This window comes from Xenopus tropicalis, chromosome 2, assembly GCF_000004195.4.
Source record: "Xenopus tropicalis strain Nigerian chromosome 2, UCB_Xtro_10.0, whole genome shotgun sequence".
Lineage (NCBI taxonomy): Eukaryota > Metazoa > Chordata > Amphibia > Anura > Pipidae > Xenopus > Xenopus tropicalis.
Window position 1 is genome coordinate 62046419 of NC_030678.2, and position 16159 is coordinate 62062577.

Below are 16159 nucleotides of genomic sequence, written 5' to 3' on the forward strand. Positions count from 1 at the left end.
ACTCACCCAGCACCTGACCAGGGAACTAGCACTTATATTGTAATGTCACTCACTGTGACCTACAGCACTTATATTTGCCTATTTGTGTCTGTAAGTTACCCTCCCATATAGATTGTAAGCTCTACGGGACAGGGACCTCCATCCTCTTGTGTCTTTGACACTTATCTTATTACAATTGTATCTTTTATTTATTTGTGCTTATTGTAATACTTTGTATTTATCTATTTTAATACCCCCTGTTTATATTAATGTATTCTACTGTATAGCGCTGCATACATAAGTGCGCTTTATAAATAAAGATATACATACATACAACACGTCTTTGCTTTGCCCTTAAGCAAAATGGCGACTACTCTTGCTTTGCGTGTCTACCTAACACGGCGACGTACGGGAGCAGCAGAACTGACGTACAGTATCGGTGAGGCATTTGTGTGTTGGTGTATGCCTCCGGTTTAGATATTTAGATTTTGGTTGGTAAAGTAATTAAGGACCGAAGGAAGTTCGAGCGCTGGCTGTGTTGGATTTAAGCATTCGTCTGGGAAGCTCTGTGTGAGCGTCCTGAGGGACAGAACATGGCGGCGGCTGCTCTATGCCGTGGGCCGGGGATCCTCCTCCTGGTGCTGGCGGCGGCGGCGGCGGCCCAAGATCCCTCTTGCCCGTCTCCTTGTGTGTGCGAGGGGCGGCTTTTGGATTGTAGCCGGAGAAGGCTGGCTCGACTTCCAGCAGCACCACTGCCAGAGGGTATCACCAGCCTGTGAGTATTACAATTGCTTGTTGATCGTCATAATAATACAGTGTCCTAACCAGTGGTAAACATTCTATTATCAAGGGGCTGTCTCTGAGCTGCATCTTCCAAACTGAAGAATGAAGGGGTTCTGCATTTTAGCAACAGAGTGTAGTTTCATTTGTAATTATTACATCCAAACAGTATTTTTAAACGTTCTAACTTGTCAGTATTATATACATTCTGCGCAGTCCAAAGGGCTAGATAATGCATTGCAATTAAAATTCCATACAGTACACGCTGTTCTGAAAGGGTATTATTTACATCATCTGTACTTCCTGTATGTAGTGGTGGGAGACATGTTATAAAGCCATGTAGGGGCTATGGAAGCTTTATGGAGGCACAAGGATCAGGTACAGAGTAAAATCCATACTGATATAACCACAGATTAAACAGAAGGAAAAACATTTACATGAAAAGTATTGTTGCAGTCATCATTAGATTTACACTGTCCGGTAATTTAGTATTTAGTCAAATAAAAATTGCATATGTATTTTCAAATATTGTTGCATTTAGTTGCCCACATGATTTCAGGGGTTTCATTTTTTTTAGGCCAGATTTGGTGCAGCACATTAGAAAATATGCTCAGATAGTATTTAAATGACAGGGGTTTTAAATGTTAGCAAAATGCCTGCATGTTACCGCTACTAATATGACTGAAAATATATGAATGAAAAGCATTCTATTGGACACACATTGAGCAGTGTTAAATCTGCCTGTCAATACTTTGTGTGCGTCCACTACTATGCATTCAGGGATAAGGAAAGCTGAATTCACTGGTGGTGCCAATATGTTACTGCACAGTCACTGCACAGTTTTTGTTTAGTGACTGGTGGCAAAAAGCTAGTAGATCCCCCTTAATGCCATTGAAATTGTTGCCAGATATTCCTGACTTGGGCTTGTACATGTGCAGTAGAGTAAAAATTTTAAATTTGCTTATCCACATGTCAGCCAGTCAGCGCTTAGGGATACCTATGAAAGAAAGAGGTGGTGTGTTTCATTGTTTATGAGCCTGTAAATAAGTGAAATCATATAGCAATCAAATATGCAGTTATGACACAATATTCTGCCTGGTTTTTTTTTGTTTTTTGTTTTGTTATGTTCTTTTTTTTTTACTTTGTGCATTTTAGCAATTCTGCAAGCCCAAGGCAACCAGGGCTCTTTAGCAATGAAGATCTGGACATCCAAAGATGCCCCTAGTAGCTCCCTGTCTTATTTTCTGCTGATTCACTGCTCGTGCTTTGTTAGCTTAGGGACCAATACACTATACATAAATAATATAAATATCACAATATAAGGCTGATTAATAATTAACAGATTATTAGTACATGGCAGCTCAGAAACCAGTGTAATTAGCATCAGAATTTAATAATCGGACCTGTAGCATCAATTTGTGTTACAGGCAAACTTCATTTTCTGATTGATAATTTGTGATGAACCCTAAGCTTACTTTCTCAACAGCTGTCCAGAGCACACTGAGCTTGTGAGTGCCACTGGCACATTTATCAAAATTCAAGACGGGGAGCTCCTGTGACAATTTTAAAGCCCATGATTACTATTGCTATACATGCTGAACCTTTTGGCTGGTGCAGTAAGTTTAGTATATTAAAGGAGAAGGAAAGGCAAAGTCACTTGGGGGTGCCAAAATGTTAGGCACCTCCAAGTGACTTAAATCGCCTACCTTTTACCCCTGTTCAGAGAGAACAGCACCAGCCCGGGGTTGCTGCTTCCTCCTTCCTCACGCACGCATGCGCAGTAGAATGAAAAAGCCGAACTTTAACAGAGAAGTCGGCTTTTCACTCTACTGCGCATGCGCCTCTCGTGGGGTCCCGGCAAAAGGAAGGAGGAAGCGCTCGCTCGCAGGTACCCCAGCCTGGTGCTGTTTTCTCCATCCCGGGGCACCAGCCCGGGGTACAAGGTAAGCGATTAAAGTCACTTGGGGGTGCCTAACATTTTAGCGCCCCCAAGTGACTTAGCCTTTCCATGTCCTTTAAATATAACATTTCTATTCATACTCATTTTTAGGATTTAGTTTGGTTGCAAGTTATAAACCTCAGTTAGATGATTCATAACAAAGGCTGGCTGCCCATAACTGTAAAGACACATGCTGGAAAACCAGTCAAGGAATGCTACTATTCTCTCCTTATCAGTTACACAACAGATATTGTTAGATCCAAATTAACAAAAACATATCCAAACCTGTGAGACAAAGCATGTTCTGATTATTTTGCTGCTGGACAACAGAACGTGGTGATTTCTTTTTCTCAAAATGGTTAGGACAATGACAAGTGGGACATTTTGTTGCCCACAATTTATCTTGGCTACAGCGTGTGACAAAACCTGCCTTGTTTTCTCTCCACCAGCTGACATGTGAATCGCCACTAGTGAAACACATGCTAATGCTACTTTCTGAAGTAGCCAAAGTTTACTTGCCCTTATTTTAGCAAAGGGACAACATGGGGAAACTGACAAAGCCTGAATGGCATTTTAAATATACCTTCCTTTTGTAAAAATTTCTCTTTTTAGGGCTGTGACAGACGGGGAGAAATCTCCCTTGTCGCAGATGACTAATCTCCCCAAAATGCCATCCCACCGGCTAGAATGTAACTCACCGGTGGGATGGCATACGCAGTGCTGCAATTTGCCGAAGTCGCTGAAGTTGCCTTGAGAGGAAACTTCCACGACTTTGGCAAATCGCGGCATTGCGTATGCCATCCCACCAGCGATTTACATTCTAGCCGGTAGGATGGCATTTCGGGAAGATTAGTCGCCTGCGACAAGAGAGATTTTTTTGCGTGGCGACTTATCTCCCCGTCTATCACAGCCCTAAAAGTCAGTGGAGTCGGTTGTGTTTTAGCACTTCAAAATTGCCTTTGCTGTTAGCAATATAAATGAATAAGTATATATGAAAAAAAAGTTCAGAGGTGTTGAAAAAGTTTATAATCACTAACTAATTTGCTTCTTCATCAAATTTTTTTCAACACTCTTTTTACCGTGCATAAATTTAAAATGTAGATAAATGTGTCCTTATGCGTGGTTTCTGCCAGTGTAAAAACACATATGTGTTTTCTGGCCAGTTTCACTCTTTGTGCATAGTGACAGTTGGATAATGATTCTATAGGAAATGTCATGTTAAGGTACGGAGAGGAAGAGGGAGCATAACTTGGTGACGTTATGTTGTATTTGAAAGTCTGGATCAAGTTAAAACTGATTTCTTAGTTCCTTCACGCAAATTGCTGAGACATCTATCTAATTTTTCTTTTATTAGTCAACCAGAACAGCAAAACCAGGGTCTCAAATATAAGGCTACTAGGTTCTCCTGTCAGACTCAAGTTGCTGCAGGGTACAGATGCTTAGAGATTTAAGTTTTAAAAAACCTGTGTGCTTTCTCTAAAGAGAATTGAAGAGACTGCATGGTATTTAATTATGGACACATAAAACAGCTTAGACATCTTGTTTCACTTATGTCTTGCTTTACTTACTTCATGAAAACATTTTCAAAATTCTTTAAGGTATCTCTTTTTGTAAGTGATTGGTGAGTGTCTGCCAGAGGCTAGGTTTTTTTTTTGTAGAAACCTTGAAACGTGAACCAGAATGAATTTAATTTTTCATTGCTAAACAATTAACTGTTGTTCAGCATGAACCGGGTCTTATTATGCCCCCAATGGATGCTTTGATTCAAGTCTTACAATATGGAAATGTATATCTTTATGGGATCCCAGGTCTTAAAGTGAGTGAAGTAGATGTTGTATTTGTTCCAGTTTTTGAGTTCCATAGAGAGTAGTTTCTGTCTGAAAATATTGCTTTCAGCAGAGACGGCAATTATGCATTCTTTCTGGCTGTCTGTGTTTTGTATTTATTCTTCTATTAAAGGGGCAGTATTCACCTAATTACACATTTTTTTCAACATGAATAAAATAGAGCATATATATTCTGCATATTTTGATTTTAAAAAGTTTTTTTTGTTACAAAGCAGTCTTTGTTTTCATTTTGCGCTTCCTTCCCTGTTATTAAGAAGATATAACTAGGGACAATAGGCTCTGTATAAACAATACCCTTTATTTAGTTTCTTAGTTTGAAATATTAATTCAAAAACAATAAGCAAAAAGTATCAGCACATGCTCTATTCATTGAACTTATCATGGGCAGCATACCCTTTTAACATTGCTTAAAGAGATAACTGTCATTACAAAGATATAGTTTCTATTACAATACTGTTTGGTATTTATAAAATCATTTTTTAGTCTTTTAGTAGTGGCACATGGAACTTTTTATTGCCCATGTATTTTCTCTATAGCAGGCAACAAAATGCTCTGATAACTTTAACATTTGACAGACCAATGTATATCTAAAGCCTCTTTCCATAAGGTCCATGGTATACCAGGTGTTTACTGCCAGAAACACAAAAATGCCAGTGGTGCAAAGGTTTGGTGTGCAGTCTGCCTAAACGATTCTCTTTGCAAGAAAGCATATAGAAGTAGTTACTAAGATAAAGATTTTCCCATGCAAACACGTAAAGTGACAATAACTATTCCATCAGTAACTGTATTACTGTGCACAGTATAATGTACCTGATTGGTACATAATTTTATAATTTTTATAATTCTTTACACACAGCATGATTAGTTGCCCACAATCTACTACTGCAGACATCTATTCTCCCAGAAATGCTCTCCCACGCGCTTTAATGTAAGTCACCATTGGGAAAACATGCCTTCCGCTTCTTTTTCTGGTCATCCAAAGTTGCCTCTTAAGGAAACATAGTGCAGATTTATCAAGGGTGACAAGGCCCTGTGTGGCATAGCCCTTATAGGTTTCATATCTATCAAAAGATTGTGCAAAATAAACTTAATGTCACTAATACAGGTATCGGACCCCTTATCCGGAAACCCGTTATCCAGAAAGCTCCGAATTACGGAATGCCCGTCTCCCATAGACTCCATTTTAATCAAATAATTCAGAATTTTAAAACTGATTTCCTTTTTCTATGTAGAAATAAAACAGAACCTTGTAATTGATTCCAACTAAGATATAATTAATCTTTATTGGATGCAAAACAATCCTATTGGGTTTAATTAATGTTTTATTGATTTTTTAGTAGACTTAAGGTATTGAGATCCAAATTACGGAAAGACCCCTTATCCGGAATACCCTTGGTCCCGAGCATTCTGGATAATGGGTCCTATACCTGTACTTAAAAGTTATTTATGTTGTATTATAAGGGTACTTCAGATGTGTGTGAGTTCTGTCTTACTTGGATGGACCAATATTAGATCTTGTTCACTTTGATAATTTATGCTTCTAGTGATAACCTACTTTTATGTTATATGAATGGTTGGGCAAAATCTGACTGGCAAGTTTGCTAAGCTGTGTATAAAATAAATAAAAGTGAGCATATCTCACTTGGGTGTGTTTAAATATGAAGAGATGAATATATAGATAATGTCATGGTGGCTTGTATTTTATTACATTGATCTGCTACAATGATTATGAAGAGTACCATTCACCTCCTTTTTTCATGTTATTTATAAGCTAGCTGTTGTTCTCTAAATGATTTGTGTCTGGTTGATGTTGCATGATTGGTGAATTATTGCTTTAAAGGCTTAACTTACTACTCCCTAGATGGTCAAAATTGATACATGAATGTACGTGAGTTAATATTTTATTAGGTTTGCTTAGGAAAGCAGTGTAGGGAATGAGATGACATCACACTAATTCATAGATGATCACATAAGATTACTTATTCTCTCAAAGGCTTCTGTGGACTCCTAAAATATTTACAAACCATGCACTGCCGCAGACCTTTAACATTCAGTAATGTAGAAATTTATTTTTGTCATGTTGTCTTGTGACTTGTGTTTTTGTGGCATGTAGTTCTATAACTCTTTTGGTTGTTATTAATATTGTTGCTTTTTAGGGGTCAGTTTCAGTCTCCCATTTTTTTTTTCTTTGCACCCTGCACCCCACCCTCACTGACAGAATACTGTCATGGGAAAACATGTTTTTTTCAAAACGAATCAGATATTCGCTTTTCCAGCAGAATCCTGCATTGAAATTTGTTTTATTTTTTTATATTTAATTTTGAATTATGATCTCACATGGGGCTAGCCATATTCTTAATTTCTCAGGGTGCCTCAGCCATGTGACCTGTGCTCTGATAAACTTCAGTCACACTTTACTGCTGAACTGCAAGTTGAAGTGATATCACACCGCTCCTAGCAGTCAATCAGCAGAACAATGGGAAGGTAGCAAGATAGCAGATCTCAGTAGAATATAGATATAGAATAGCATTCAATAGTAAGAAATCCAAGTCTGGCTTGCAGCTCTTCTAGTTACATAAGAGTAGGAGAAACAATAGGTTACCTAAAAGCAGTTAGGCTGCCTACACACCAGTATTACAACTAAAACAAAAAATACATTTGTTGGTTCAAGAATAACATTTTAAATGGTAGATAGAATTATTTGCTATTTAAAAGTGCTATTTAGAAATTATAAAGTACACCATAAAAATCACGACAGTATTCCTTTAAGATTAGCTACCTCTACTCTCAGTGCTCTGTTTTGAAACACAGAGACCTGTGGTCAGCTTCATGAAAACAGTGTTGCCTGTATATGCCTGCGCTGTATTCATGCGGTGCTGGATATAAAGGCACCTGGATGTTTCCTCTCCCTCCCCCTACATTTTCCTCTACTTACATATCATTAAAGGAAAAGGAAAGGCTAAGTCACTTGGGGGTGCTAAAATGTTAAGCACCCCCAAGTGACTTTAATCGCATACCTCGTACCGCGGGCTGGTGCCCCTGTTCGTAGAAAACAGCACCAGCCCGGGGTACCTGTAGTGATGCGCTTCCTCCTTCCGGCTTCGTTTCGCTGCGACTAACACAATAGGCGCATGCGCAGTAGAGTGAAAAGCCGACTACTCTGTTAAAGGTCGGCTTTTCACTCTACTGTGCATGCGCGCGCGAGCGATACAGGAAGGAGGAAGCAGGTACCCCGGGCTGGTGCTGTTCTCTCTGAACAGGGGCACCAGCCCGGGGTAAAAGGTATGCGATTCAAGTCACTTGGGGGTGCCTAACATTTTGGCACCCCCAAGTGACTTTGCCTTTCCTTCTCCTTTAAGACATCCTTTAAGGTTAGGGAGTGGTGGCTGATGCTGCACTTTTGTCCTGGGTCTGTTAATGCTCTGCATCTCTTGTTGGGCACAAGAGGCAGGGCACAAGAGGCAGAGCACAGCCATACCCAGAGCAGAAGTGCTCTCTGCATGAGCTCTAAGTCTATGGTCAGACGAGGCTGTTTCTTGACTTTGATAAATGCAGGTTAGGAAATGGCCTGACCACCTCCGCTCCGTGTTGTGTCTGCACCTGCAGGCACAATGTCATCCTGTCTTCAAAGACAGCGCAGATTTCAGAGCAAAAATAAATTTTTTAGTTTTTCTGTGCTAAACTCCATTCCAGGGAGCTGCCCCACATACAGCTTAAGGTGCCCATACACCTTAAGATCCGCGGGTGGGCGTTATCGGGAGAATCCAGGCTAATTATTACGGTGGGTATAGGCAAAGTCGGTCCGGGGACCGCATCAACAAGCCGGCTCTATTACGTAAGCAAAGGGAAGGAGCCCTGTTTGAATTTTTTTTCTGCCCATACTCTCACACTTATGTTTATGGCCCCTACCCACAGGTAAACCCATGAATCTGGTAGGTTTGGGTCAAACTGCTCTCCTCACTGTACAGCGGGTACATCCGTTGCTTGGCTAAAGAAGGCATGTGTTACAATGTAAAGTATAGGCCAATGGTCTGTTGTGTGTTAAGTGTTTTTCCAAACACAGGACAGAACAGCTAGACCCTTTGACTTTCATTTTAGATTGTAAGCCCTTGCAGGCATAATTACACCTACATACGTACAGCACTACAGAATATGTTGGATCTTAAATATAAATTATAAATCTATAAATTAATGTTATAGTGTGAGAAAAATAATGTAAACTTCAGCAGCCTGCTGGGGAAATGGGAATTGTTCAAGGTATATTAATGGTGTATCCAGCCTTTTAAATACATTTTAAGGATTAGTTATTAATTCAAAATCAAAATGTTAGGTAGTCAAGAAAGAAACAGATTTATGTAGCAATAACTCTAGGGTAGAGGATACAGAATTCAGTTTCAGAAGTGTTTGCTACCGAATGTAACATTGAAATTGTGCAAAGATTCCCATTCTGGAATGCAGCTGTAAGTGAACTGCTGGCAAATTGCACGTAATAAGATGACTAATAATGCAACACTGTTTGTTGTATCAAATGACAGACTGTTCTGTACCACAAGTAAGTGATCGAATGCTTTCTTTTCTTTCTACCTTTAGGGAGATCAGCTACAATTGGCTGACTGTTTCCAACAGTAGCCTGGTGCCAGAATTGTATTCACTTCAAGAAGTGTAAGTTCTTTAAATCATTTATTGTAGTTTGTTGCCAGTGAAATGTCCACAGTGCCACTGAGCTATGCTATACAGGTTGATGTACATGTTTAATGTAACCATTCAGCTAAATATTTTTTTGACAGTCACTTAAAGGCTATATAAGCATGGTCTTATTGTTATGGCATAGAGCTGCTCTGCCACCACTGCATTGTGGTCAGTGCTTGCCACTCTACTCAAAGGAGTCTACATGCATTTCTCCCAGTACAACTTTCTTGGGTAATGCTTTTTTGTGGCTCATTCATATAAAAATCTGGAACGTCGACATTCTTTACTTCTGCAATAATTTAGATGTATTATTTCTTGTACATTTTCTGAATTATTTTATATTACCTCTTCTGTTGGGGAAATCGGCAGTTACCAGCACTTAGCTAGCACACTACATACTCTAGTCAACTGTTAGGTTTCCCACCTTTATGTATGTGAGCTAGGATAGGTGTTCTACGAGAAGAGAAATCCCTTAATAACCTTAAAACAAGAATCCCAATCTGTTGTAGTTGGCGAAGCCAATAAATCTTTGTATGGCCTTGGTACAGGTAGAAAAGGGCCAGTTCTAGATAGTAGAAACTTTGGCAGGATCCATAGAGAATCAGATAACGGTTCTTATTTTCTACAAAAAAGATGAAAAGCCTCGCTGAAGATTACCTTGGATGTAGTTCTTCATTGCTTGGGTCTCAGCTGGAAATAGGGGATAAGTACAGCCTATAGGGGGCATGTCTTCAAGAAGATCGATGGGATAGTTGTAGGGGAGATGAGAAGAGAGTGTTTTAGCAGACTTCTTGTAGAAGACATCCAAAAAGTCCTTATATGCAGGGGGCAACTCTTGAGGTACAACAGACAATAGGTATTCGCTGGATACATGTGGGGGATAGACAATTCTTGTGGCAATATGGACTCCAGTGGGAGACTTGGCTGGTGACAATTTAAAGGGGACCTGTCACCCTAAGAAATAATTACAAATTGTTTTATATTGTGTTTGTCAAGCAAAATAAACTTGAATTACACTATAAAAAATTTTTAAAACTTATTTCCTTCACCACTGGAATTCACCATTGCAGAAAACAGGCAGGCTCCATTTTGTGGACACTGTTATTAAGGCAAGCTGTGCATCCTGCCAAAATCTTGTGTATGTGCCAGAATGGGGGGGCCCTGATACCTATATCCATGCACTGGTTACAAAATTAGATGGTAAGGAAAGAGGGGGCATGCGAGAAGCACAGTGACATCTAAGAAGTTCTGAATTGAAAGTGAAAGTAACTGTCTGCCTCACCCCTATGCCTAAGGCATAGAGGCGGGTCAGGCAATATATGATTGACAGCTGGGACTTTTAAATGCTTATATAATGGGTATAGATGTGTTAATAAAAAATGACTTTGGATTTCATGTTTAATTTGAAAAGGACTTTTATTATACAGCTTTTTATGTCTGGGTGACAGGTCCACTTTAAGCAGAACTTTAAAATAGCTTTACAACTTTCTGCTTATGAGTGTGTGGGTAACCTGGGCTTGACTGTTGTGGTACATGGTAATACTACACTCTAAAAATATATAGTTATGTTGGGTTGAAAACCCCAACATACTGTTTTTTTGACTTTGGCTTATTCGTCCGCTTTTTCTTCTTCTTATTCTTAGCACCCCCAATTTTCTAAATGCTACTCCTCCTACAGTTTTAGACGTACAACACCCAAACTCTCCACACTTCTTTGCCCTATAGCGGAGCAGGTTGCTTGTGCTTTTCTAAGTGATTGCACCCCCCCCCTCCCGTTGTTTTGTTGTGCTGCTCCGAACACCCCAATTTTCCCACTGACTTTGACAGGGAAGATTTCCAAACTGCTGCCACACTTACAGCTTTGAAGTTACACTCCCTAAACTTGATAACATAATCATGGGGTCACCCCGAATGAAACAGCAACTTTGTTGGATGACCCCATGGTGGGAGGGGCCAACAACAGCCAATCAAATTTTACCTATTGACTTTCAATGGGGAAATTCAACTTGCTGCTATTCTCACAGTATTAACACCAGGGTCCCTAAACTTTTCACACTTGGTCACTAGGGGACTGTTTTAGTTTTGAAAAGTGGGCGGAGCCACCAACAGCCAATCAAATTTCACCTTTTATTGGTTTGATGCCAGAGTTCCCAAACTTTGCACAGGCAGTCACTGGGTGACTACGCATTTAAGTTTCAAACAGCCAATCAAATTTTACCCATTGACTTTTATGGGGAAATTGAAACTGCTGCCAATCTTACAGCTTTGAGGCTACACTCCCCAAACTTGAATCACTTACTCTTGGGGTCAGCTCGAATGAAAATATGATGATTGTTAGATGCCCAAAAGTGGGCGGAGCTGTGAACAGCCAATCAGATTTTACCTATTGACTTGGCGGAAATTCAACCTGCTGCCATTCTCACAGTATTAACACCAGGGTCCCCAAACTTTTCACAGTTGGTCACTAGGGGACTGCAGTTTTAGTTTTGAAAAAGTGGGCGGAGCCACCAAACAGCTAATCAGATTTCTTTTATTGAATTTTATTGGTTTGATGCCAGGGTTCCCAAACTTTGCACAGTGGTTTTTACTATATAACTGTGGCCCAAGGTTAGAAAAAGTGGGCAAAGCCAACAACAGATCATTCGGTGACTTTGCGTTTTTCAACCCAACATGACGTTTGTTCTCAAACTTCCCTTTCTAGTTTTGATTCCAGTCTGACAGTCTAAAGGTAGTTTTTGTGTTGAGTGGCTTAACTAGATCTTACTGGACCCCACAGCAAAATGAATTTAGGACCCCAAAACATTTGTGAGTTCACACATACTACCAGGGGATATTGAAATTGCATATTAATTAGGGATTTACAGGGCCCTCTACTCTCCTGTATTCTTCTTCATGTACAGGGTCTGCTGCCTGTGTAATAATGCCCCTGTGTTCAATCAGTGCATATGTGGGTTTTCTCCAGGTACTCTGGTTTCCTTCCACGGTCCAAAAACATATGGGCATTATGACTAAATCTTGGTAAAATTGGCCGTAGCATGTGTGACTGTGAAGGGAACCACACTGTAAGTTCCACTGGGACTTGAATGATGTATAATCTCTTTAGAGCACTGGCCTGTTCATTAGCGCTTTACAAAGACATTTTTTTAATAAACTGTGTCAGTTTATTATGATAAAATTCATTGCCAGTGTATTGCATCTCTGGCTAAATTATATATCCATGGTTTTGTGTTGCGTGTAACTTAATTTTTTTTTCTTTATTAACCTTTCTTATAGTGAACAGCAGTTTTTAAGAGTGTTTAATTTTTTCTAGGAAAATGAATTTCAATGAATTAACTGCAATACCACATCTGGGAGAGCCAACTGCTAATATAACTTTGCTTTCTCTGTAAGTACTTATTTATTTTTCTTTGGCAAATACATATTTATTTTTCCTTTGTGTGAATATGCTGTAATTTGTGGAGTACTATATATTTTTTTATTTACAGCGTACATAATAAAATTGGAGAACTCAATGGTGATCTGCTTCAACAATACCTTTCACTTGAAACTCTTGATTTAAGCTCCAACCTTCTTACAGAAATCAAAAGTTTTTACTTTCCACGGATGCCACTGAAGTACCTGTGAGTAGTATTAAGTATTACTTTGACAATTTGTTATACATTTTTTTTAAAATAAACAAAAAAAAACTTCCCTCCAATGAAATGAACTATAAGGGCTCTGGCACACGAGGAGTTTTGTCGCCGGCAATTTTTAAAAGAGCGATTTGGCGACAAGACGCCAATGCTAAATCAATGGAAATCGCCAGCGTAAAAACATACGAGGCTACTTCAAATCGCCTGCTGTTTTAAATCGCACACAGACCCTTTTCTGAGCGACTTCAGTAAACATGAGGGGGGGTTAACTGTTGAGTGTACCATGGGTAGCAGATCGCCTGGAGCTCAACTCGCACGGAATCTCTTCGTGGGTATTGTCGTGGTGACTTGTCGCCAAAGCGCCAGGGGGAAAATACGCAGGCGACAAATCTCCTCATGTGCCAGAGCCCTAAGGGCTCTGGCACACGGGGAAGATTAGTCGCCCGCGACAAAACTCCCTGTTCGCGGGCGACTAATCTCCCCGAGTTGCCTACCCCTGCCATCCCACCGGCGAACATGTAAGTCGCCGGCGGGAAGGCAGACGCGGCGGCGCGATTTCGCGCAAATTGCCGAAAAAGACTTGCGAGTCTTTTTCGGCGATTTCCTGAAATCGCCCCGCTGCGTGTGCCATCCCGCCGGCGACTTACATGTTCGCTGGCGGGATGGCGGGTCATGGCAACTCGGGGAGATTAGTCGCGGGCGACTAATCTCCCCTTGTGCCAGAGCCCTAACTGACAGGAGAATCTTAGATTTTAGAAATAATCTGAACATTTAAAGCCTAAATTTGCCTAACATTTTGGCACCCCCAAGTGACTTAGCCTTTCCTTCTCCTTTATTTTTTTTTTCTAAATAAAGCTGAGTTTCAGAATTATTACCATTATCACATATTTATAAAAAGCCAACATAACCCGCAGCGCAGTACAATTAATGGGTATATACATTGAATAAACAGATTTATATATGAAGCAGCCGATAAAAGAGATAAAGGGGGCCCCACTCAAAAGAGTGTTCTATGTAAATTACAAGTATACTTACAGAAAGAAGTTAGAGTTCCTTATGTATTAATAGCTCCTCATATTATTTATATTGTTATACAAAGTAAATATTCTAAGATGCGTTGTATCTGGTTTAAAATGTTGTATAATACTGATTACTTACCCTGCCCTATAAAGGGATAGTGCACCTTATCAAAAATGCACATTTTATTAAGATAAAGTGAAGCATAACTGTAAAATTCTACTTAATTAGCCCATAAGGGTCCTCAGCCACTATCTGAGTTAGAATTTTAGTGTGCTAAGGTACATGGGCAGATTTCAGCTGCCGATTTTGGTCCTTCTGACCAATTAGGCAGCTTATCTGCCCCTGTATGGGCACCCCCGACGGGCCTACCTGACTGATATCTTGCCTAAAATTGGTCAGTTTCCGGTCGGGACTGCATTAGCTTGTCGACGCGGTCCTCTGTTCGACAGTGCCTATGCCCTTCTTTGAATTAGCCTGATATGGTTTCATACATTACTTAACTGTGATAAAGTATGGTGATACAAAAACACAAATTAAAGCTACACCTCTTTGCTGAGTACATTATGTAACCAAAACAGATGAAATGTGCATAAACTATTCTGAATAAGTGAGCCTTTGTGCATTTAATAAAGCAGACTAAAAAGGGTCCAGAGTTTTACATTTAAGATATAATTGTAATGTAGTCAAATGCTATGCTATGCAAAGCTTTCCTTTTGAACCAAATTGTTCTACACTTGTTCTAGAAACCTAAGCAATAACAGGATTGCTACCTTGGAAGCAGGATGTTTTGACAATTTATCAAGCTCGCTACTAGTATTGAAACTGAACAGAAACCGGATTAATGTGATTCAACCCAAAAGTTTTAAGCTACCTCATTTGCAGTATTTGTAAGTATATTCTCATTGCAAAATGGGTTTTAAATGCATTGGTTTCAATTAAAATACGTATTTTTTTCATTTGTAGGCCTGCTGCTTTTAGTTGATATTCGTAGAATGTATTTAACACATTTATTTTCTGAACTGGAAGCACTTTGAATGTTTCAATCCCGTCTAACCTAATCGAAACAATTATACATAAATTCCAGAGGAAACTTTTGCGACTCTTGGGATGGTATTTCTGGGTGATTAGTCGGCCGTGACAAGGAAGTTTTATCGCGCGGCGACTAATCTCCCTGTGTGTCACAGCCCCTAAGGGTGTTTTAAAAAGAGGGTTGAAACCCTCATTATTAGAGCCTATGATTAAGTCCATTGTGGATGAAACATGTCAGACGTTTTTTTAAAGTTCTAAATGGAATAAAGGTTTTGAATTTTCATCCTGTGTGCAAGCCTTTCTGCATATAGGAGCGGTGTTCTGGAAGCAGTAGAGCAAATATTGCTGCTAGTGGTGGGGCAAATTTTTTCTTCAAGCGAGTAATTCAACTCCCCCCCCCCCCCCCCCCCAAGAAGAGAAATTGCATTGTATGATTCTTTGTTTGCAGTATCTAAGAAGCCTGCAAACAACTAGAGTAGATGTCAGAAAGAGTCAGCCTAAATCACAGTGTACATAAAATATCATAAACCTAATATTTGTAGCCACTACTGTAATAAGGACAAAAGAAGATGTATTTGAGCCTCTGGTAGAGTAAGTTATTATTTCAAAAAAAAAAAAAAGTTCAGTTTTCTCCCTGAGTGTCTGAGTGTGCTGTGCGTCACACAAGTATGCTTTGCTTCCATTTATGATGTTTCGAAACTGCTGTGTATAAAAGTCTAAGCTTATAAACAATGAGGCATTTGATTACATGATGGCATAAGTATATTACCTAATAGCAGCTATATGCTGTCATTGCTGCTTCAGTTTTTGCTTGTAGTCATTACTGGTATATGCAGGAAGAGATGATACACATAAACACTGCTGGATGTGACAGGAATGAGTTATGAGCTAAATAATTCATAATTGTTGCTTCTATACAGAATTTTTCTCCAGTTGCAGTTGGTCTTCATTTTAATTTGTTTGTCAGCTTGGAATGCCCATTGCTCTGTGGTTTGTAAGACTTTTGAATTCAGAATGGATGATCAAATGGAGACATCTAGAACTATTAGTCAGTTAAATACAATATTACCCCTAGTTACCAAATTACTTATTTAGTTAATTCTTTATATGTAAAGTATTGGCTACTGCAGGAATCAGTGTGTTCGTATTGCAAAGCCTTTGCAAAAACAGGGATTTTATGTTCATATTGTGGTTTCTTTTTTACACCCTAATTTATGCAGTAGTTTGCTTTAAAATTGTATGTT

At 39.5% G+C, this 16159-nt stretch overlaps 1 protein-coding gene across 1 annotated transcript in view; it reads left to right on the top strand.

Moving 5' to 3' along the window:
* The first annotated feature begins 358 nt into the window (after nucleotides 1–358).
* The window catches only part of lrig2 (leucine-rich repeats and immunoglobulin like domains 2), a 41310-nt gene continuing 25509 nt past the window's right edge, over nucleotides 359–16159 (top strand). The window contains exons 1-5 of the mRNA XM_002932130.5: nucleotides 359–754; nucleotides 9136–9207; nucleotides 12545–12619; nucleotides 12720–12854; nucleotides 14630–14773. Of these exons, the coding sequence (XP_002932176.2) occupies nucleotides 573–754; nucleotides 9136–9207; nucleotides 12545–12619; nucleotides 12720–12854; nucleotides 14630–14773 (608 nt within the window). The 5' untranslated portion in view covers nucleotides 359–572. The remainder of the gene's footprint in view (nucleotides 755–9135; nucleotides 9208–12544; nucleotides 12620–12719; nucleotides 12855–14629; nucleotides 14774–16159) is intronic.